The 20900-nt window shown below is 40.5% G+C and overlaps 3 protein-coding genes across 7 annotated transcripts in view; 2 read left to right on the forward strand and 1 right to left on the reverse strand.

Annotated features, from left to right (window-relative positions):
- Nucleotides 1-438: 438 nt before the first annotated feature.
- Nucleotides 439-4037, forward strand: LOC106889125. The gene is made up of 3 exons (XM_014943877.1): nucleotides 439-1024; nucleotides 2557-2704; nucleotides 3399-4037. Exons 1-3 carry the CDS (start codon nucleotides 921-923, stop codon nucleotides 4035-4037), a joined length of 891 nt encoding a protein of 296 aa, XP_014799363.1. The 5' UTR covers nucleotides 439-920.
- An 801-nt stretch (nucleotides 4038-4838) lies between these two features.
- Nucleotides 4839-9004, forward strand: FAAP20 (Fanconi anemia core complex associated protein 20). Its single transcript, XM_014943909.1, has 3 exons — nucleotides 4839-4942; nucleotides 5635-6272; nucleotides 7301-9004. Exons 2-3 carry the CDS (start codon nucleotides 5683-5685, stop codon nucleotides 7371-7373), a joined length of 663 nt encoding a protein of 220 aa, XP_014799395.1. The 5' UTR covers nucleotides 4839-4942; nucleotides 5635-5682; the 3' UTR covers nucleotides 7374-9004.
- Nucleotides 8535-20900, reverse strand: part of PRKCZ (protein kinase C, zeta) — a 56132-nt gene continuing 43766 nt past the window's right edge. For all 5 annotated transcript variants that reach the window (XM_014943905.1, XM_014943906.1, XM_014943904.1 and 2 more), the window contains 8 exons: nucleotides 19593-19679; nucleotides 18795-18930; nucleotides 18289-18376; nucleotides 17519-17638; nucleotides 16517-16596; nucleotides 15766-15855; nucleotides 11736-11851; nucleotides 8535-11338 (listed from right to left, as the gene is read on the reverse strand). In XM_014943905.1, the coding sequence (XP_014799391.1) occupies nucleotides 11251-11338; nucleotides 11736-11851; nucleotides 15766-15855; nucleotides 16517-16596; nucleotides 17519-17638; nucleotides 18289-18376; nucleotides 18795-18930; nucleotides 19593-19679 (805 nt within the window). In that variant the 3' untranslated portion in view covers nucleotides 8535-11250. The remainder of the gene's footprint in view (nucleotides 11339-11735; nucleotides 11852-15765; nucleotides 15856-16516; nucleotides 16597-17518; nucleotides 17639-18288; nucleotides 18377-18794; nucleotides 18931-19592; nucleotides 19680-20900) is intronic.

A 20900-nucleotide genomic window follows, 5' to 3' on the forward strand; every position in this document is an offset into this window, starting at 1 on the left:
CAGCCTGAGGACAACCCGATAAACTGCTGTGAGCCCACACAAACGGGCCACACTGCGTTGCCGCGACGGCCGCTCCGCATCCATGCCCCACATACACCAAAATGCTACAAATACATAAAGTTTAAGGAGTTAAAGTAATACTAAAAGGTCGAGTTTGGCGGCAGGCAGCCACTCAGCAGCTGAGGGTACTACAAGCCCCGTCGAGCTCAGCGTGCGGAGAAGGGCGGGGCTTTCCTCAGAAAAAGGGCGGGCTCCGCCTCAGGAGAAGGGAGGGCTTTCCCTCAGGAAAAAAGGGCAGGCTTCGCATGAAAAGGGTGGACTTCTCCTCAGGAGAAGGGATGGCTTTTCCTCAGGAAAAAAGGGCGGGCTTCGCATGAAAAGGGTGGTCTTCTCCTCAGGAGAAGGTATGGCTTTCCCTCAGGGAAAAAGGGTGGGCTTCTCTTGAAAAGGGTGGTCTTCTCCTCAGGAGAAGGTATGGCTTTCCCTCAGGAAAAAAGGGTGGGCTTCTCTTGAAAAAGGTGGTCTTCTCCTCAGGAGAAGGGTTGGCTTTCCCTCAGGAAAAAAAGGGCGGGCTTCTCCTCATGATAAGGGCGGGCGTTCCCTCAGGAGAAGACTGGGTTTTGCCTCAGGAAAAAAAGGCGGGCTTTCCCCTCAGGCAGCGGCTGCCCGCCCCCCGCGCCCTTCAGTCAGGGCGGCTCGGAGGGCGGAGCGGGAGGTAGCGGTGCCGCGGCCGGCCCGCCCGCCCAGAGGCAGCGAGCCAGTCGGGAGGAGGAGGAAGAAGAGCGGGAGGAGGAGGAAGAAGAGCTGCTCGGCCGCGGACGCCAGCGCCGTCCGCCGGTGAGGCGAGGGGGAGCTCTGAGGCGGCGCCGCCCCTCGCCGGGCTGTAGAAGGCCGGTCCGGGCGGGCCCCGCGCCTCAGCCATGTCTCAGGAAGGAGCCGCCAAGCTGCGCCTCAAGCCCAGGAAGGCGCCGCCAGCCTGCAGCCGGGAGATCAGCCCTGGCCGGGAGTCCCCCCGCCGGCGCCGGTGAGTCCGGGCCGGGTCGGGGAAGGGGCTCCTGCGGAGGGGCCGGGAGTAGCTCCGCCTCAGCCGCCATCGCCCTCAGCTCCCCCGCCGGGGCCTGCGCGGCCGCTGGAGGCCGGAGGGTCGGGCCGGGCCGGGCCGCAGACGCTCCCGTCAGAGAAGGGAGCGCCGTGCCCTCCGTCGGGTTTCCGGGCCGTGAAGGTGCAGCTGGGTCCTCAAACGCACCTGAAATATTTCGTAGCCGCACCTGTTGCACGTTGTGTTAAAGGCTTCTTCATAAAACACTACCCGTAGTGCCTTTAAGAAATGGAGAAACTAACCGCAAAATAAAGTGTACCAGGCCCTGTGCCTTCTGCATGTTCTTGGGCACAGAACAGCACCGTCAAGGACAGGACCCAAGAGAAATGTTAACATATGAAAATTAAGTTTTCTTTCTTCTGAGTAAGGGTCATGAGACCAGAAATCATTCCTGTTTTTTCCAGCCCTCGAGTGAGGGAGGATTGAAGAAAGGCGGGGTGATGAGGCAGAGAGTGGTCCAGTTCTTATTTTGGCCTGTTAGGATGAGTGAGCATGCCCTAAAACCCGTGCCCCTTCCAAAAACAGGCATCAAAAGGCTGATCACTCAATTTCTTGAGAGCTTGTAAGACTTGTCTCTAGTTTCTTCTCAGTGCAGCAATGCAATTCCCATCCTCAGTGCAAACACTTCAATGATTTCTGTGCTCAGCAGGTGTCAAGTTCAGTATTTGAGAAGAAAAAACAGTGGCTACAGCTAATTGTTTCACTTGGAAGTGCAGACAGTAATAAATACCTGCATCTCACTTGTTACAGGGAGAAAGCAAGGCTTTTAGATACTCTTATTAAAAATTGGATAATTTTTTGATAGCTCTATGAGTTATGTTAAGTCATGGCAGACAGCAAAAATTAGGTTATAGGCTAAATAATGTCTCTGTGCTCTAGAAAAATCTTGCTGAAGGCTAGATGAAGGTTCACTTCGTAAACAAATAGTATTATAAACAGGTAAATATTTTTTCCTCCACAGGCTGTCTTGCCTCTCTTTTAAAATCAAACATCTGCATTTGCATACTTGCAGCTACTGACAAATGCTTTTCACGTGTCCCTTTGTGGTTTGACATGGCAAAGTTCTCAAATACTATTTTTGGTTTAACATATACAGTGCTACTTGATCAAAAGAAAATAGGTAAGAATGGAGTTCTGTGTTGTATGAATGGAAAAGTTATACTTATTTTCAGTCATAAAATCCCTACCTTGTGCTTAGCTGTTCACAAACGGAAAGGGGTCACCACACTTAGCCATTGAATTGGACTGAAGGGTGATGTGCTATCAGGTGTTGGAAGTTTTTAGTTTTAAAACTTTTACTTTGATAAATCACAGTTAACGATAGCTACTTGTTCTTTTAAAGATCAATGTTGCAGATCATGTAAATCAAATTAATTAAGGGACAAACTAATAGCATTGCAGAGTATTTTCTTCCATCTCTCCCACCCACTCACACTATCGGACTGTCTCTCGTGCAGGGTATCGGCTGGCAGTTGTTCCTGGTTTGAAAAAGAAGATTTAAATGAGTGTGAAAAACCATGGATTTTGTTACTGAAAACCATCAGTCAAGATTTACAATGCACAAATTGGCAAACAGTGCCCAGTTTTCCGGAGTTCTTTGGGAAGGTAGTGTGCTGCGTCCTTCTGGTCTGCACTTTGTGTACTCCTTACAATAGTGACAGCCTGAATGATGATGTTAAAAGGGGAAAACAGTCTGAAATAGTTTTTAAATAGATGTAGGGTTGGCTCTTTAGTCTTTACATACGGTGGTGTGACCTGCCATTGTGTGGCAGGTAGTAAGGAGAACTACTAAGGGCTTTTTTTGCAGTCTGGCAAATGCTTTAGAACGTTTTGCTGGGAAGAGGTAAGGTGTGTACATATACTGACTGCTCATGTGCACCAGCATCTCCCTAACGGGATGAAACTGGAAAAGGCAAACTGCACCAGAAGAGTTAATTACACAGTAACGACCATTACATTGCTCTGATAGCGCTGGGCAATATCATAACACAAAAACCACAGTCCTTCTAAAGAAGATTTTTTTTTTCTCCCTGAACAGCAGCAGGTTGGGTTTTTTTCATCTTTGGTCTCTATTGGGACATATTAAGAGAGTACCCCACTGTATCAGTTTAGAAATGTTAATGGGAGACACACACTGCATAAACTCCAGGAAGTTCTTAATTGCTTTCCAAGTGCTGCAGATGGATGTAAATAAAATGTTCTTTTCTTCAGTGTAGTTTAGCCTTCTTGGTATTTGTAATATGTTCGGCCTTGGTTTTATGTATTGATTGTTTGAAGATATTGTGTGTGTGTGTCACAGAGTTCAGAGGAAGAGAGTCCACGAAAACAGGAAGTGTTTACAATTGGAATGAAAGACTTTCAGTGGGTATCGTTCCCATCTTTTCCCAAAGAAAAATACTTAGAGCCAAAGGATCTTAGCTCCCATCAGCTGACACAGAGCCAGACCGACCATCTACAGCAAGGACGGGGCCAAGCATCATACACTGAATGCACTGATACACTGAAAAGTTTACCTTCTACAGCTGAGAAAACATGCTGTGGAACTACTACAGATCACATCAAAAATATGGTTGGGGGAGACACGAAAGGAATTTCAAAATTGGATATAAGCCCTAAATCGTGTAAACTCACTCAACACAGTTCTACACACCCCTTGGGATTGTCCCAAAGCTCTGCAGAAGCTTTTAGCTTCCAACAGCTCTGCAGAGGGATGGAACAGAACAGGGAAAACAGAAAAGAAGATTATAGGGAAGAGCTTCAAATAAAAACACATCAAGGGACTATTTCATTTGGTGAGGCCAGATCTGTGCCTGCGGAAGAGAAGCCTCTTGGGAGCGTACCTGGAACTGAAAGCTGCAAGACGACGACTGAAAATCAGAGTGGAGGATCTTCAACTCTTGACAGTTGTCCAATGTGTCTGATTCATTTTAATGGATAATTGTTTCACTTGGAAGTGCAGACAGTAATAAATACCTGCATCTCACTTGTTACAGGCAGAAAGCAAGGCTTTTAGATATTCTTTTTAAAAATTGGATAATTTTTTGATAGCTCTATGAGTTAAGTCATGGCAGACTGCAAAAATTAGTTTATAGGCTAAATAATGTCTCTACGCTCTAGAAAAATCTTGCTGAAGGCTAGATGAAGGTTCACTTCGTAAACAAATAGTATTATAAACAGGTAAATCTTTTTTCCTCCACAGGCTGTCTTGCCTCTCTTTTAAAATCAAACATCTGCATTTGCATACTTGCAGCTACTGACAAATGCTTTTCACGTGTCCCTTTGTGGTTTGACATGGCAAAGTTCTCAAATACTATTTTTGGTTTAACATATACAGTGCTACTTGATCAAAAGAAAATAGGTAAGAATGGAATTCTGTGTTGTATGAATGGAAAAGTTATACTTATTTTCAGTCATAAAATCCCTACCTTGTGCTTAGCTGTTCACAAACGGAAAGGGGTCACCACACTTAGCCATTGAATTGGACTGAAGGGTGATGTGCTATCAGGTGTTGGAAGTTTTTAGTTTTAAAACTTTTACTTTGATAAATCACAGTTAACGATAGCTACTTGTTCTTTTAAAGATCAATGTTGCAGATCATGTAAATCAAATTAATTAAGGGACAAACTAATAGCATTGCAGAGTATTTTCTTCCATCTCTCCCACCCACTCACACTATCGGACTGTCTCTCGTGCAGGGTATCGGCTGGCAGTTGTTCCTGGTTTGAAAAAGACGACTTACATGAATGTGAAAAACCATGGATTTTGTTACTGAAAACCATCAGTCAAGATTTACAATGCACAAATTGGCAAACAGTGCCCAGTTTTCCGGAGTTCTTTGGGAAGGTAGTGTGCTGCATCCTTCTGGTCTGCACTTTGTGTACTCCTTACAATAGCAACAGCCTGAATGATGATGTTAAAAGGGGAATAGTCTGAAATAGTTTTTAAATAGATGTAGGGTTGGCTCTTTAGTCTTTACATATGGTGGTGTGACCTGCCATTGTGTGGCAGGTAGTAAGGAGAACTACTAAGGGCTTTTTTTGCAGTCTGGCAAATGCTTTAGAACGTTTTGCTGGGAAGAGGTAAGGTGTGTACATATACTGACTGCTCATGTGCACCAGCATCTCCCTAACGGGATGAAACTGGAAAAGGCAAACTGCACCAGAAGAGTTAATTACACAGTAACGACCATTACATTGCTCTGATAGCGCTGGGCAATATCATAACACAAAAACCACAGTCCTTCTAAAGAAGATTTTTTTTTTCTCCCTGAACAGCAGCAGGTTGGGTTTTTTTCATCTTTGGTCTCTATTGGGACATATTAAGAGAGTACCCCACTGTATCAGTTTAGAAATGTTAATGGGAGACACACACTGCATAAACTCCAGGAAGTTCTTAATTGCTTTCCAAGTGCTGCAGATGGATGTAAATAAAATGTTCTTTTCTTCAGTGTAGTTTAGCCTTCTTGGTATTTGTAATATGTTCGGCCTTGGTTTTATGTATTGATTGTTTGAAGATATTGTGTGTGTGTGTCACAGAGTTCAGAGGAAGAGAGTCCACGAAAACAGGAAGTGTTTACAATTGGAATGAAAGACTTTCAGTGGGTATCGTTCCCATCTTTTCCCAAAGAAAAATACTTAGAGCCAAAGGATCTTAGCTCCCATCAGCTGACACAGAGCCAGACCGACCATCTACAGCAAGGACGGGGCCAAGCATCATACACTGAATGCACTGATACACTGAAAGGTTTACCTTCTACAGCTGAGAAAACATGCTGTGGAACTACTACAGATCACATCAAAAATACGGTTGGGGGAGACATGAAAGGCATTTCAAAATTGGATATAAGCCCTAAATCGTGTAAACTCACTCAACACAGTTCTACACACCCCTTGGGATTGTCCCAAAGCTCTGCAGAAGCTTTTAGCTTCCAACAGCTCTGCAGAGGGATGGAACAGAACAGGGAAAACAGAAAAGAAGATTATAGGGAAGAGCTTCAAATAAAAACACATCAAGGGACTATTTCATTTGGTGAGGCCAGATCTGTGCCTGCGGAAGAGAAGCCTCTTGGGAGCGTACCTGGAACTGAAAGCTGCAAGACGACGACTGAAAATCAGAGTGGAGGATCTTCAACTCTTGACAGTTGTCCAATGTGTCTGATTCATTTTAATGGAACGTAAGTATTTATTTAGTCATTTTTAATAACTTCACAGTATACATGGTTGGGGGAGACACGAAAGGTATTTCAAAATTGGATATAAGCCCTAAATCATGTAAACTCACTCAACACAGTTCTACACACCCCTTGGGATTGTCCCAAAGCTCTGCAGAAGCTTTTAGCTTCCAACAGCTCTGCAGAGGGATGGAACAGAACAGGGAAAACAGAAAAGAAGATTATAGGGAAGAGCTTCAAATAAAAACACATCAAGGGACTATTTCATTTGGTGAGGCCAGATCTGTGCCTGCGGAAGAGAAGCCTCTTGGGAGCGTACCTGGAACTGAAAGCTGCAAGACGACGACTGAAAATCAGAGTGGAGGATCTTCAACTCTTGACAGTTGTCCAATGTGTCTGATTCATTTTAATGGATTAGTCATTTTTAATAACTTCACAGTATACAAACCCCAAAATGGTTCTGGATGCATTCTCTATATACAAAATATTAGAAAAAATTCTACTGTAAAGTAATTCTGAATGTTAGAATTAATACTTCTGTTTAGAAGTTCATGATTACTGGATTATACTGTTTCAAAAAGGAAGCTTGAGTTTGAGCCCTCTGGCAGACCGTGCTAGTATATGCAGAATTAGCATTTTTAAAGACTTTTTTGCAATATTTGTATCATAATCCAAAAACCATTCCAGTGCAGCATTCTGGATAGCTAAAAGCTAAGTTTAGGGCTGGCTGGATTAATCTTATACCTGTCACTTTCTCTTCAAGATCTGAACATCACAACCTGTTCAGCAAGTGCTGGATGCCTTTGGCTGAGCAACTCTGCTCTTAATTTTCGATTTAGCACTCAAAGTCTGGGCAAGACTGAAGGAAGCTGGTTTTCCTTACGCAAGCCCTGATTAGAACAATTAAATGAGACTTACTATGCTACTGTAACACTTCTGTAATTGATTAGGAAATGAGGGAGTGAAGGTAAAGGACAGTGTAAATAGGATTTGGTTTTGTTTCTCAGTGAACAAATTGTCTGTATTTGCAGGCTGTCACAACTGGACATTGATGGCCACCTGGCCAGATGCCTGTCTGAAAGTGCAGATGATGTGATGTGGTAAATCCAGAAGAACGAAGAGCAAAGGAACAAGGCCAAGGATGAACTTTCTCCAAGGAAAAATGTGCCAGGGAAGCACGTTCTTGTCTCAAACTTTCTTAAGGACCACAAACCAATAACTCAGTAGTAAGTCAACTGCCACCTGCCTCGGCATTTTTTATTTGAAATCCTCTCAAAGGCACATAAACTAGTTTTAGTGCTGAACAACCGTGAAGCCTAGATATTAAAATAATGAAAAATGCTAAGAACTTGTGTGATTGTACAGTTGATCTGTGAGTATATCTACATTAAAAGAAAACACAACCCAGGCCAAATAATGGGTGTGGGTTTTTTTTTTTCTCTTTCTGAAGGAACACTGCTAAATTCATAACCTTACTTTGTAGGTTTAAGTCAGCATCCACTTGATAAACATGACTAGTCTCAACTAATTAACAGCAGAACATTTCTCTTGCCAGTTTCACAAGTTTAATATAGTTGGTCAGCCAAAACAGCCACTTTTTGTACCAGTCCCAGCCCTGCCTCTTAGAAGCCACCGATCTTTGAGAATAAAAGGACACCTGAGAATTAATTTTGGCTGAAGGTATTCAGAGGACTCATCTACTATTTTGGTAACTTCTTAATAGTAACAGGTAAACATCTGTAAGCTTAAGAAAAACAACCTTTTCCATGAATAACAGAAAAATGACATTTAGTAATGGTTTAGTAACAACAAAAGGGATGAAATAAACTAGAGTAAGTTGTTCATTTCCCCCAGTACAGTTAATTGTTTACTGCACAGGGGATTTATCCTATGCAGGCAGCACACCGTGCCTCCCATCACAGCCTCACAGCTCTAATTAGTTCCTTCTCAAAGGGCTGTATGCAGGAGTAGCACAACTGCACCCATTCCAGTTACTTTGATCACAACTACCTCCACAGACAGGGAAGAAGAGTGCAGCTCAGACAAAAACCCATCCAGATACTCAAGTCTGTTCATCTCAACAAACCTGTGCCCTGGCCCTCAAAAACACAGAGTTTGGGTGTGATCCAGAGATAGAGAATAAACACAGAATACGGTAGCAAAACACAGGAAGAATCCTATAGATTTAATTTACAATGGAGTCTCTTTAAAAAGTGCAAGTTGGACATAACTCAATTTACTGATAAATAATAACAGTCTATTAACTTTTTCATTAAAGTCTTTAATAGATGTGCAAGAATATAAATGATCTTAGCTGTTATGGATTAGTATACCATCTTCTGCACAATTAAAACTGGTCAGCAAAGATCCCAACTAATTAATTATACAAAACTACAAGAACATATTTACTGTTTTACAATCATTAAATTAGCTAGAATTTTCATTTACTATTTCAAATAAGACAACTATATATCATTACCAGATCCATTTGTAATATATTAGGATTTTTTTTTCCAAACCACACATTTAATTACATCCTTCATTTTCTTTTATTTATAAAACAAGTACTTTATATAAAAAATTTCCCCTTCATCATGAACAGAACATTATTCAAACACTTGCACATGAGCAACCAAACTTGTATCCAGCAAACTATTTGGCAACACAGCAACATTGTAAATGCCTGTAAATTTTTAAATAAAATCAAGTAGTCTTTACAATGTTTGTTTAGCAAATGTGTCTTTCTGTTCTTCCTTCCCTCCCTCCCAAAGTGTTCTGAAACCTAGAAAAAAGGTTAAAAAAAACCCCCAACCCATAGGTTTAATATTTCCATTTTCGAGTCCTATGCCCTGGCGTGTCAAAGGACAGCTTAATCTGTCGTATTTCCATTCAGGAGCTGCCTGCAGTCACTCTGATAACTATTAATTAGTTTATTACCAGGGGAGCTGGAAACACTGAAAGAAAAATTATTCAGGATAAACAAAGGAACTGCCAGGGAGAAGGGAAAAAAAAAGGAGTAATTAAAAAATGTCAGATTACATTTAAAATGTAAATGTTTCCTTTAGTAGATAATAAAGTATCTAAAGTCCAGGCATTTGAGGCAAATACTTCTTACTGGTTAAATTATTTAGTGCTGATTAAAACACATTTTGCTTAATATGAAAAGCTACAGTCCAACGGAGAGAAACCCACAACTTAAATCTGAATGGGATTAATATAACTAACTAACCACAGGTCTGCATAATTGTGGCTAATGAGGGGATACACCGTGTAGATTGTTAATCAATGATTAATTGAAAGTTTTAAACAATGTTTTGGCAGTCTCGTCCTAGCACCTCATGACTTGGATGTGAATCCGAAAGATGTCATGTTCAGCACCTAATGCAATGCTGTACCCTGAGAAAACCATATGTTAATGTAAAGAAAGTGAAAGCGTTGCAATTTATCCTGCATTTTACACCAAATCAGGTGAGATGTCATGGCACAGGGTTTCTCCTTTTTTCCTTCCCGCATGATTTCCGCCCTCCCTCCCCATCCCACCCCCAATTTCTACAGCCCCCCCCAGTAGAGTTCAACCAAAATCCAGCCAAGGGCCCCTGCCTGTGGTGCTGTGGGGGCCGGAGGTGGGGGGTCTCTGCCCAGGCAGCTGAAGGGGCAGTAGCAACGCAATGACTCATCCTCAAATGCAGCCACAGGAGCTGTCCCCAGCTGGGAAGTTGTGTTTGCGACGTTACACACACCCTTCCCCGGCCCCGACACCCCCCTCCCACCCCCCTTTCCATGAGAAGGGATTTGATAGTTATCGTGCGCTTTATCCTATTTCTTAGGTATTTCATTTTTCTTCCATGAAAAAAAGTTTACTACTTTGATGCAAATCATTTTACCAAAACATCCCATTCTCTTATGTAGAATGATTAGTTATTAATACACACTGAGTAATTGTAAGCAGACAGTTTATCATAAGTAGGAGGTGTGCTTTATCAGGAAACTGTATTTTATATCATGGTTATTCTAGATTCGCTATTTAAACTTTAAGGCTATGCTTTATTATGCTTTTGCTCTATTTCTGAATATTTGTATTGTTGATAAAAATACTTTTCAAAAATCTAATATACAACACAACATCACTGTAGGTGTAGGCACTGCTTAAGTATATTCAGAAATCCTCTGTGTGCAAATTTAGTTTTCTTCAATCTATACATTTTGGTAAATTTGGAGTTTAAAACAACAGATTTCGAAATTGATACTGTAAATTCTAATTTGGAATTAATATTGCTGAGTCACTCTGCATTCCAAATTCTATAAAGATGCAAACGAACATTAGGCTGCAGCTCTGAACTGTACGTTTCGTATGCAAATGGTTACTTAATATTAACAAGCAGAACTTACCAGGTTTAAGAATGTTCCAAATATGTAATAATTCTTCAATGTAGTTTGTCCATTTAGGCACTTAAATCTTGTACCCAAATTTATGTTTTGATTGCTAATAAAACACAACTCCTTTTAAATATATCTGAGACATTTAGACAGGTACCACTTGTGAAAAAAGGCATCAAAAATAAGCTTCAACACCACCGTAATATATTTTATTCTTCAGGATGTTACACTGTAATATTCTTCAATTGGTAGCTCATTGCATCAAATGTTTGTAGAAAGTGTGTAGTTCTCAAAGTCGTTCAGAGTCTCCTTTTCCAGGGATGCAATGAACGTTTCAATCCTTCATGAAACAGGCACAAAATGCAAATTCCTTCATTAATGAAGCCAGTTGTGTCAGTGCCCAGAACTTACGAATCACTAAGTGGCAGAAGACACCCACCAAAATCATTATTTCTCTTCTTTGATTTTCAGCAGCAATTTTTTTTTTTTTAAATCATTGGTCTCCATCCAAAATCTTACAGTTCCCCAGCCTCGCATGCATATACTGTAGTTAAGGGTAAATTTAAAGGTCATTCACATTGTCCACAACGAAGATGTCATTCCTTCATACTGTTTCTTCTGTTGACAGCAACAATGGGTTAATGTATTCAAATCCTTCAAATTCTGACTGATCTATCCGCTTTATTATATCTCTGAAACACAAAGAGAAACTTTGCTTTAGTTTTATCAATTGCACATACTATTTTTGTTGCTGCATTTATTCTTCAAATAATAACAAAATTCCTTGCAGAAATGTATGTGTATGAAGTTGTACAGAAGCAACAACGGGAAAAAGATAAGTCTCTGAACATACAAATCCTTAACACTAATGTTTTATCCCAATATCTAAACCAATATGACTGGAAATTTTGAAATAACTGGTAAGAAGTTTCTTGTGCCCTTCTAGTTCCACAACATGCTTACTTAGAGGCCCCAAAAAGCAGCATATAATAAATGACAGATATTTTGTAATAGCAATTTACAAATAATACATATTTTGCTGTCAGAAAGGGCTGCTGATGATATATGTAAAAAAAACCCAGCCCATACTCATCGTCCGGGGTTAGCTGCACGGGTTCGCTGGTGAACTGTGTGTCGAAGTTATCCAGACCATAGTCATCTGTGATCTGAGGTTGAAAGGGAGGGGTTGTTTGCTTCTTTTCCAGCTAAGGAGAAAAAATAGTGGGAGAAGGGAAAAATTAAAATATCAAATATTGATATTAATCCCCTAAGGACAACATAGATGAGCTCTAGAACTGAAAAGAGGGATCTTCACCACCACAGCCTGCAGATTCTCTTAAAGTTCTGCAGCTCCTTCATACTCCTTAGCCGTATCCAACTGACACTGAACGTTTTCAATCTCATTAATCACCTTGTGAGGACGGTTCTCCAGCTACAGGGAATGCATTTCCCCTCTCACTTCAGAAATTCAGCTACATTCAGCAGAGGCCTCTGTGCCTCTCCTCACCAGTAACAGCAATGGACTGGAGCCATCGACTCCGTGTGTCATTCACGTGTGCTCTCCCCAAACATGCCAAGTGAAACGGGCAAATTTTACATCTCCCAGAAAAATCCTTTCACTACCATCTGACATAAGATTTTTCTTAATCTTGCTGGTCATTCTGATGGACTGTATATAAACTGTTGTCACTTTCAAGGTAAAAATCACTCAAAACGTAAACAGTAGGTTTTTCTGACTTAAAACAGAAGTTTATACAAACTGTATTGGCTCCAAAATTCTAAATTTGATATATTTTACAGGTCAGTTTCACAGGAAGAAAGAGAAAGCCCCTGTGTGTTCCAAAACAATACTAACAATAAAAGCCAAACTTTCCACAAATGTTCACAGGAAAAAAAGAGAAGGCCCCTGTGTGTTCCAAAACAATACTAACAATAAAAGCCAAACTTTCCACAAATAACAAGATTGCATACTCAAACCAGAAATAAGTTACTATAGTAACATTTTCTGTAATAATTAAGAGAAGAACTCTACAAATTCAGCCTCATTAAATGCCATTGGAGAGAAATGTCAAAATACCTCAGTGATATACATTACAGGCATCAGACACCAATGTAATTAGTGCTCTGCATTTAAAAATAGCAGTCCATAAATAATTCAGCCATTTAAGTTTTCTCTAACTCGGCAGATTACACTCAGGACTCAAAAAATCCCCCCAGAGATGCTTATTTGCTGCAATAGGAGAGTCACCCCAACGGAGTTACTTTTCTTCCTGAGGAACAGCATTTGTGTGTGATTCAAGGAGATTTATCACGGGTCACAAGGAAAAAAAAACTGCAACTTAGATCTTAAGACTCAGATTTCGAGTTTAACATTCTATAGAGCTGTAAAGGACGTAAGGCTGTAAAAAAGCCCCTGCTATTTAGGAATGAAGGAGTACAAGTACAAGTAGGGGAAAAGCTACTGGTTATATTTAGCAGGAAGGGAAATTTAGGGCAGATTAACTGCCAGTTTATACGGCGTAAGTAACTTACTTGTATTAACCTTTAACCCAAAGGTCTTACCACCACGGCAGTGGAGGCAAAACTCTGTGATGCAGTCAAACTGGCAGTAGCAGAGACACTAACATTCTAATTCTAAAAGTTATATTCAGTTAAAAAAAAAAGCCAAAGCTACAATCTCCATAATCTGACTTAAAAGCAACAGGTAAGCATCACGTAAATGAGTGTAGTTACCACTGCCCAAGATGAGTTACTTGTGTTACCAACAGGGGCAGGAAACCCAGTTTCAGGCCAGAACATCTCATTATCCTCAGCACAGAGTAACAAAAAAGGGGATCAATCACCAAACAAAAATAATCAGGCATTCCAGGCTTAAGACAAGAGCACGATGGGTACAAATGGAGGCGTGAGGAGATCAGGAAACCGTAACAGGGTAGTGAGTGTCTGTACATCACCAGCCCGTCAGCTCCCGGGGCTCAGAAAGCCTCACCAAAGGAAGCTGTAGGGAAGACAAAGTGAGCTCCTCCCAACCAAGCGCAGCAGGATGGAAGAAACCAGCAAAATGAATATTTCAGAATGGAAGTGGGGTGGTGAGATTGTCACTGTGAGTCAGTTGCAGTAACATTGCAACAGCAAGGCATCCAACGAGACGTTAGACACGAGGCTGCCTCTTTTCTGTTAGAATCAGTAAAGCATAAAAGCACTCGAAATAAACCACATGGGGAACACGCAGTCTTTATGGTGAGAAAATGAGTGAAAACAATGCGTTTTTACAGCTCTAGGAAAAACCTTTCTGCTCCTGCACACAGCTAACAGTAGTCACGGCTTTGGGGTTCATTTTTCAGTATATAATGGATAAGTACTGTAAAACCAGGCACTGGGATAAGAATAGACTTCATGTACTGAAATAATCACAGAAAGGTTGTCTTGGTACTTCCCCAACTGCTGCCCAGCCACCCTGGATGCAGAGCGAGTAATTGAGAATGTTCTTGGCTCTGCCACAAACACCTCCTATGACTAACACTAGGAAAAAAAAACCTTTATGGTATATGTGCTCACTTTACCATTATTTCTTTTTCCATTTAACTCAAGCCTCATACAGAAAAACACCCAACTTCAGTCAGCATTAGACTCTTGTTCCCTTGCGTTTCAACTTGAAAAGATTTGGAAAAGCTTTTAAGTCAAAATCTTTTCTACTCATCACCTGCATTTCAAAGAAAATTTGAATGATTAAAAAACCTTTCCATATATTTTTTTATTGTCTCCCAAATATATTTCCCAACGCTCTCATTAGACATTTAGCTTAAAAGGTATCCGACATGTCAGATCCTCCTGAACAGCACTGTCCTAATGGTATCAAGGCAGAGCAGACAACCACCTAAATATTGCCATTATTTTTTAAACAGATATTTTGTAAGTACTGTAAAACATGGGCTCCTTGTGCAGTGAACAAGGTCTTCTCTGCAGAACGTGACCAGGGAAGCTCTGAAGGGGGGGCCTCCAGGCTCAGACTCTCCTCACGCTGCTGTCTCTCCTCTGACCCTCTCCCATGTTGTTACAGGCACCGCTCCCGCCTGTCGCCACGCTCCCTGCACGCTCCCTACCCCCAAGATAATATTATGGGCACATTTTTTCACTCTTCAACTAGGTATTATAAAAAATAACGTAATGCTGACAAAGCAGGATTCCTGACTTAATTGTTTTATTGCTCGAGTGTCAGTAAACACAACAGCGTCGTCTCTGTGATGGTTTTCTAGGATGAAGACAGAAGTAGGCACAATTGCCAAGTAACAGAAGCGTTTAAAAACCCTACAATTTCAATAAAATTTTATGCCTCCAAAAGCACTGAAATGCAGGCGATGTACTCCGCTGGGAGCTGAAAACTTCCCTCACGCCAGCAGTAATAAACAAAACCTGAAAATAACAATCAGAGAACGGTTTTAAATAACCACGCTGCTTTCGAGCCTCATCCTTAAAAAAAGGACCTGATCCTACTCACGCCTACTCCTTACTAAACCCCCTCACCTGCCTGAATAATCCTCCTCATTTCAAAAATTATATAATTTGTAAATTCAGGGTTTGGGGGTTTTTTGTAGTCTATGAAGGCTTCCTGTGTCTGAAGCACCTCACCTTCCATGGGTGTATCTGAACTGGTTTCACGACCCTTTAACTGAGCCCACGGGCTGGTTCATCACCTCCTCACCCCGGCCAAGGCAGAGAAATGAAGTTCTGGAAATGCACTCCCAGAGCCTGCCCATGCTCCCCCACGCTGCCTTTTCCATGGAGCTTGAAATATTTACTAATAGGACTATATGAAGTGACCATCAAGAATGGTTTAATATGGTCTTTTTAAGATGTTCTCTAAAATTCATGTGTTTCAAAATCTATCCTCACAAGTCATAACCGTTCCTACAGTTCGGAAGCAAGCCAGATTTTTTTTGGTCATGAAATAAAAGTTTGTTTTCATGATGTTTTGTCACTTGGCGAAAGCAAAATAGCTTTCACGTTTCTGGAACTGCATTTTGCTGCTTTTCATGGGGTTGTTCCACACACACACAATTAATAAACCACAGGAGTCTGTTCCTTTTGAACCCGTATGAAGAGAAGTAACGGTCTGTACCAGGTCCCAGTCTATGCTGCGGAAAAACGTGTGAGACTTGATATCGGCGAATCCCGTCTGGGGCTGACACCCGAGCCTTTCCTTGGGATCCTGCAGGACACACACAAACCCTCGTTACACACCCGGAGCCAGTCACAGTCGGTGACCATCAGAAACCCCCCCTGCACACCCCATGGCCACCCACGCTGCCACTCAGCCCCACAGTGTGGCTATCCCGGGATTTTCCTCCTTTTTTCATTGAGTTTGCTTGAAATTTCATTTTAAAATATTTTGCAGCTTCTTAGAATTAAAAAAAATAATATCTGGATTTATCTAGTAATGTATAATTGATATCCTTTTTTCCATTAAAAATTATAATGGTTCTACCGATTATAGCTTCTTAGAATTAAAAAAATAATATCTAGATTTATTTAGTAATGTATAATTGATATCCTTTTCTCCATTAAAAATTATAATGGTTCTACCGATTCAATCAGCTTAATTAAATAAGTAGTAACTGTTACAGAGAAGAGTTGATAAATGAGCCAACAGTTATTTTTGTCCATTAGGTGCAGGCTTGGAAATCAAGCCTGTGCTGTGGAATTCCCCCGGTAAATTAGCAACTAAGAAGTGGGTTTTTTTAACATAGAGGATACCAAGGTTTTATAGATTTTCTTAATAGTAAGCAGATTAACTTCTTAACTGTATTGCTTTCAACAGGAAGCTCTGACTTCCAGATCTTAGATGCTAAAAATAAGAGACTGTCACTTACCTTGTTTAAAAATCCTTTTAACACATGGGAAGCCTTGACAGACAGAAACCTTGGAATCCGGATGGGCTTCTCAAGAATAACTGTTACAGGTTAAAAACAGCAATATTGGGTTTTGGTGTGTGGCACTGACCACGATTTCAACACACTGTGTTACTTGAACACGTTACCATTTGGGAAATGGGAAGACACAGTAAGTATTTAAAGTAATGCAAAGGAGGAGCTGCAGTAATTCACTAATTACACTGACACTTCAAGATGTTCTAAAACAAATGTTGGCTGCGTTATCTTTTTCTATTGTGAGGAGTACAAACAGGGAATAAATAAAACTTTTGCTGTGTCCTCAGTATATGGAAAAGTGTGATTTTAAACAGGATTTGATTAAATATAAGGCTTGTTGGGACAACAGGGACAGATTTCATTCCCAACAGCTGTGAGCAGTTCACAGACAACTCTGCCCATCAGGGACCGGGCAGCTCCGCAGTTCCCCAAACTGGTGCAGAGTTTTGCTGTAATAAATATGGCAAGTGGTGCTACTTCTCTTTAGAAAAATCCACACTATTCCCAAAAGGTAAAACTGTTAAAAAAGTTATATTCATTTCATCAGAAGTAAAAAGAAAATAGATTATCTGGAGCAAAACAACAGGTTGAACAGACTGCCAGTCAAGACAGACCCTCCTGTGCTCTCATACAGAGTTTCACAGTTAATTCTTGGCCTGGCGACTGCCTTGTAACAAACAGACCATTCCATCCAGTTTCTGACTTAATTTTGAACTGTGGACATTTTAAAACAGTATTTGATGGTCTGAAGAAGGCTTCCTATTTGCAGACCATTTTATCTGACTTCACCAAAATAAACTCCCAGGATGAAGAACAAGAAATATCCCTTCTCTACAGGCAGCTGTGGGGTAACAACGGAAAAGGAAAACCCAACTCTTCCACTGGAACTGCTGAGTTTTGTTGTTTCTCCCCCAAGAAAGAAAAGAAAAATCCAGATGACTGTACCTTGGAAGAGGTAATCTTCAGTGTTCATGTCTGGATTGTCAGTGATTATATCGAAGGGAGACCTTCCCGCCATCATTTCAAACATCAACACACCCAGCGCCCACCAGTCCACGCTGAACCCTAAAGGAGTTGCAGAGCAGATTTTCAGCCAGGATTTCTTGAATTTAGGTGTGTTCTCTCCTATAAATGAGCATTAATGGCCTGGTTCTACAAAGTATTGAAACTCTCTACTTTCACTAAAGCCACAGACAAGACTTTCACTGTCACTGGGTGAGATCTGAAGTGGGATTTCAAAGGTCACCCGTGGAGGAGCTCGTTGGCATCTGCCAGGCAGCACTGCTTCGATGAGCATTCCCTGTATTTAAGCTGAAAATATTCAGATTATCTTTTTTTTTTTTTTTAAAGCTGGCTATTACAGTATCTTCTAACTAAATGGCAGGTTCAACCTATGGATCAGGTCAGTTCACAAACAACACGGGTTAAAAAGACTGTTAGACTTTTGCCTTCTGCATCAGCAAAGCTCGTTTATAGCGTTCTACAGCCTGGGCTGGAGGAGAGCAGTAGCAGTGGGATGTCAAATTCTTCAAGGAATGGACTTGGTTTTACCAAAGTATCATTTTATAGTTATTTTTCAGGGAAAGCATGATTTAAAAGAAGCTGAAATGAGTGACAGTGAAAATCTAAAAATAACTGCATTTGAACCAACATAGAACAACAAGAACTTTGCTTTGTGATTTATTATAACTACAAATTGTTTATCCATGGCTTACCATACTCTTCTCCTCTGAGGATCTCTGGTGCAATATAATTTGGTGTCCCGCAGAAAGTGCTTGTAGTGTCACCAGGGCCCAAACCTTCCTGCGTGCATAAATCATTTCATAAATTAAAAACTGACCTCCTTTTCTGGGAATTTCCCTTAATTAAACCTATAAAGCTGAGTTACTTAGAGAGTCTAAAGACCTTCCTTTAAAAAAAGGCAACGCTACAGCAAAATAAATACTCAGAGTGCTCAAAGCTGGCTCCTGACGTCACAGCGTCTCTTCCGCAAATTAATTGACTGGAACTGAGTCACGAGACATTTGTACCAACATTTTGCTCACTGTTTACATTTAAACAAATTTCTTCCACAACCAAATTCCGGGCTCAGTAACACGAGCATTAAGATAAGGAAATCAGTTTTCTCTTAATACCCCTGGGTGCAGCAGCTGATTCAAAAGCCCGGCCAGAGCCGCGGTACCGAGGGGCAGGGACACAAGGAAGGGCAGAAATATCCTACCTTGCACATGCCATAATCCGTTAATTTGATATGACCCTCTGCATCTAAAAGAACATTGTCTAGTTTTAAATCTCTGTAGATTATGCCTCTTTCGTGTAGGAAGTTTAGAGCAATACAAATTTCAGCAGCATAAAACCTGAAATGAAAAAGGAGGACATTCTTATTAGCATTAAGATTGTACAAAAGCTACTGCAATGAGAAATATCTGTTCTTAAAACGTTGCTTTACAATCAGCTGTTCTCTATCAACAGCAGAACACAAAGGAGCTACAGTTATTCATAAAAGCACTGATCTCATATAGTGTAAAACTATTCCTTAAATTAAATATGAGAAATTTTTTTCATTCTACTAAGAAAACATTTATTCTTTATTCTACAGATTTTTTTTCCTGCAAATTCCAAGTACGACAGAGAAGATTTGTATTTTCAGCTTATTAAGAGCTATGTCTTCTCTGTATTAATTCATTGTAAGATGAAAATAAGTGGAATAGTTACATCTTCTGTCTACAGATCGAGGAAGCATTACCGAAATACGAAGCAATAAACAAAAGCAAATAGGAATAACTGTTACTACTAATCAAACACTTGCTTTCTTAAAAAAAAACAACAACACACAAAACATATCCTTCAAAATTAAAATTACCATTTCTTCCCAGGGCAGTACATTCCAAACCTAAGAATCAACTTTTCATTCTTTCTTTGCTGTTCATATTCTTTTATGGAGTGAAGTTTAGAAAGCATTTCATGCAGCATTAAACAACTACGACACGACCCCCCCATAACTGTGTCAGGGAAATACCTGGCATGTTCTTCAGGCAGCTTCCTTTGCCGTTGCATATGAAACATGAGGTCTCCCCCGTTTACATACTCTATGACAAGAAACAATCTGAAAGTATATAATACAATTAATGCATTCCAGGGAAACTCTCAAGCAGCAAAAACTATTCTTATCCTTCCAATCTGAGCCGTTTTCATTCCGCTCTTGAATTAGATTTCTTGATTTCTTATAGTTACAGAAACTTTTAAGAGAAAAAAGGGGGTATGTACTTGATCCATGTTAAGTAGGATCCCAGAGCAAAGGCACCGGAGAGGCAGCGGCACAGAACAGGCCTCTGCCCTGAGACCTGCACAACTATTGCAACAGCCCAGAACAGCATTTGCCCAAAGTAACGCGGTGCTCGCTCGGCCACAGATGTAAAAAAAAAACCCATAGTGTATAATGATCTATAGACTTTTCAAAAAGTAACTTAGAAATAATAGCAAAACCACAGAAGTGTGCCAAAAGATGACATATGGGGAAAATGAGAGTTCATCCAAAAAAGGTAAAATTGCCATTCATTTGAAAAAAAGACAAAATAACAAGAACAGAGCTACATGACTACCTCCTGTTCTATGATGTTGATTCTTCTGACTTTTCTGGAATAAAATTGCCCAGTATAAAACCTTCCCAGAGAGCGCATGCTCTGAATAACACCACCTCATGGACTGGGAAAAGCCTGCCTAGAACAACACTGATTATTTAAGATAATGGTTTTAAGACTAAAAGATACTTTAAAAGATACATCAAGTTGAATTGAAACCCTTCTTGTTTAAGGGTAATCCATCAGGAATCTGGCACAGATTTCCCTGATGTAATAATTATTAAATTGTTACTCTGCCTAAGTATTGTTCCTTTTTAATAGCAAAGCTGTGGCACCAAACCAGCTCTGCAGCTGAAATGGAGTTTATACCCATTTAACTCAGCAAGGTCTCTGCATGGACAAAACCCAAAACTTCTCATTTGTATTTTTGATCCAGTTTTGCCATTAAAAGGTCACCATCTTTTAAAAATTACTTCACCGTTAACAATAATTACTGAGTATCTGGCAATATTCCAGAGATCAATAGGTTTTGTCAGATTTATGACAGTAATTAAATATATAACTTCAAAGCTTGCTGTTTGTGATGGTTCAGTTCCTGAAATGCTCAAACACATCTATTGAGAGCAAGATGAGATAAGACTCACTAAGAAGGATGTAACCCAAATATACTTCCAAAAAAATAATATGTTTTTATCTGAATAGAATATGACACAATCATCTTTTCCAACTGAAGTGACATGATCTAA

This window comes from Calidris pugnax, unplaced genomic scaffold (assembly GCF_001431845.1).
Source record: "Calidris pugnax isolate Ruff unplaced genomic scaffold, ASM143184v1 scaffold129, whole genome shotgun sequence".
In the NCBI taxonomy this organism is placed as follows: domain Eukaryota; kingdom Metazoa; phylum Chordata; class Aves; order Charadriiformes; family Scolopacidae; genus Calidris; species Calidris pugnax.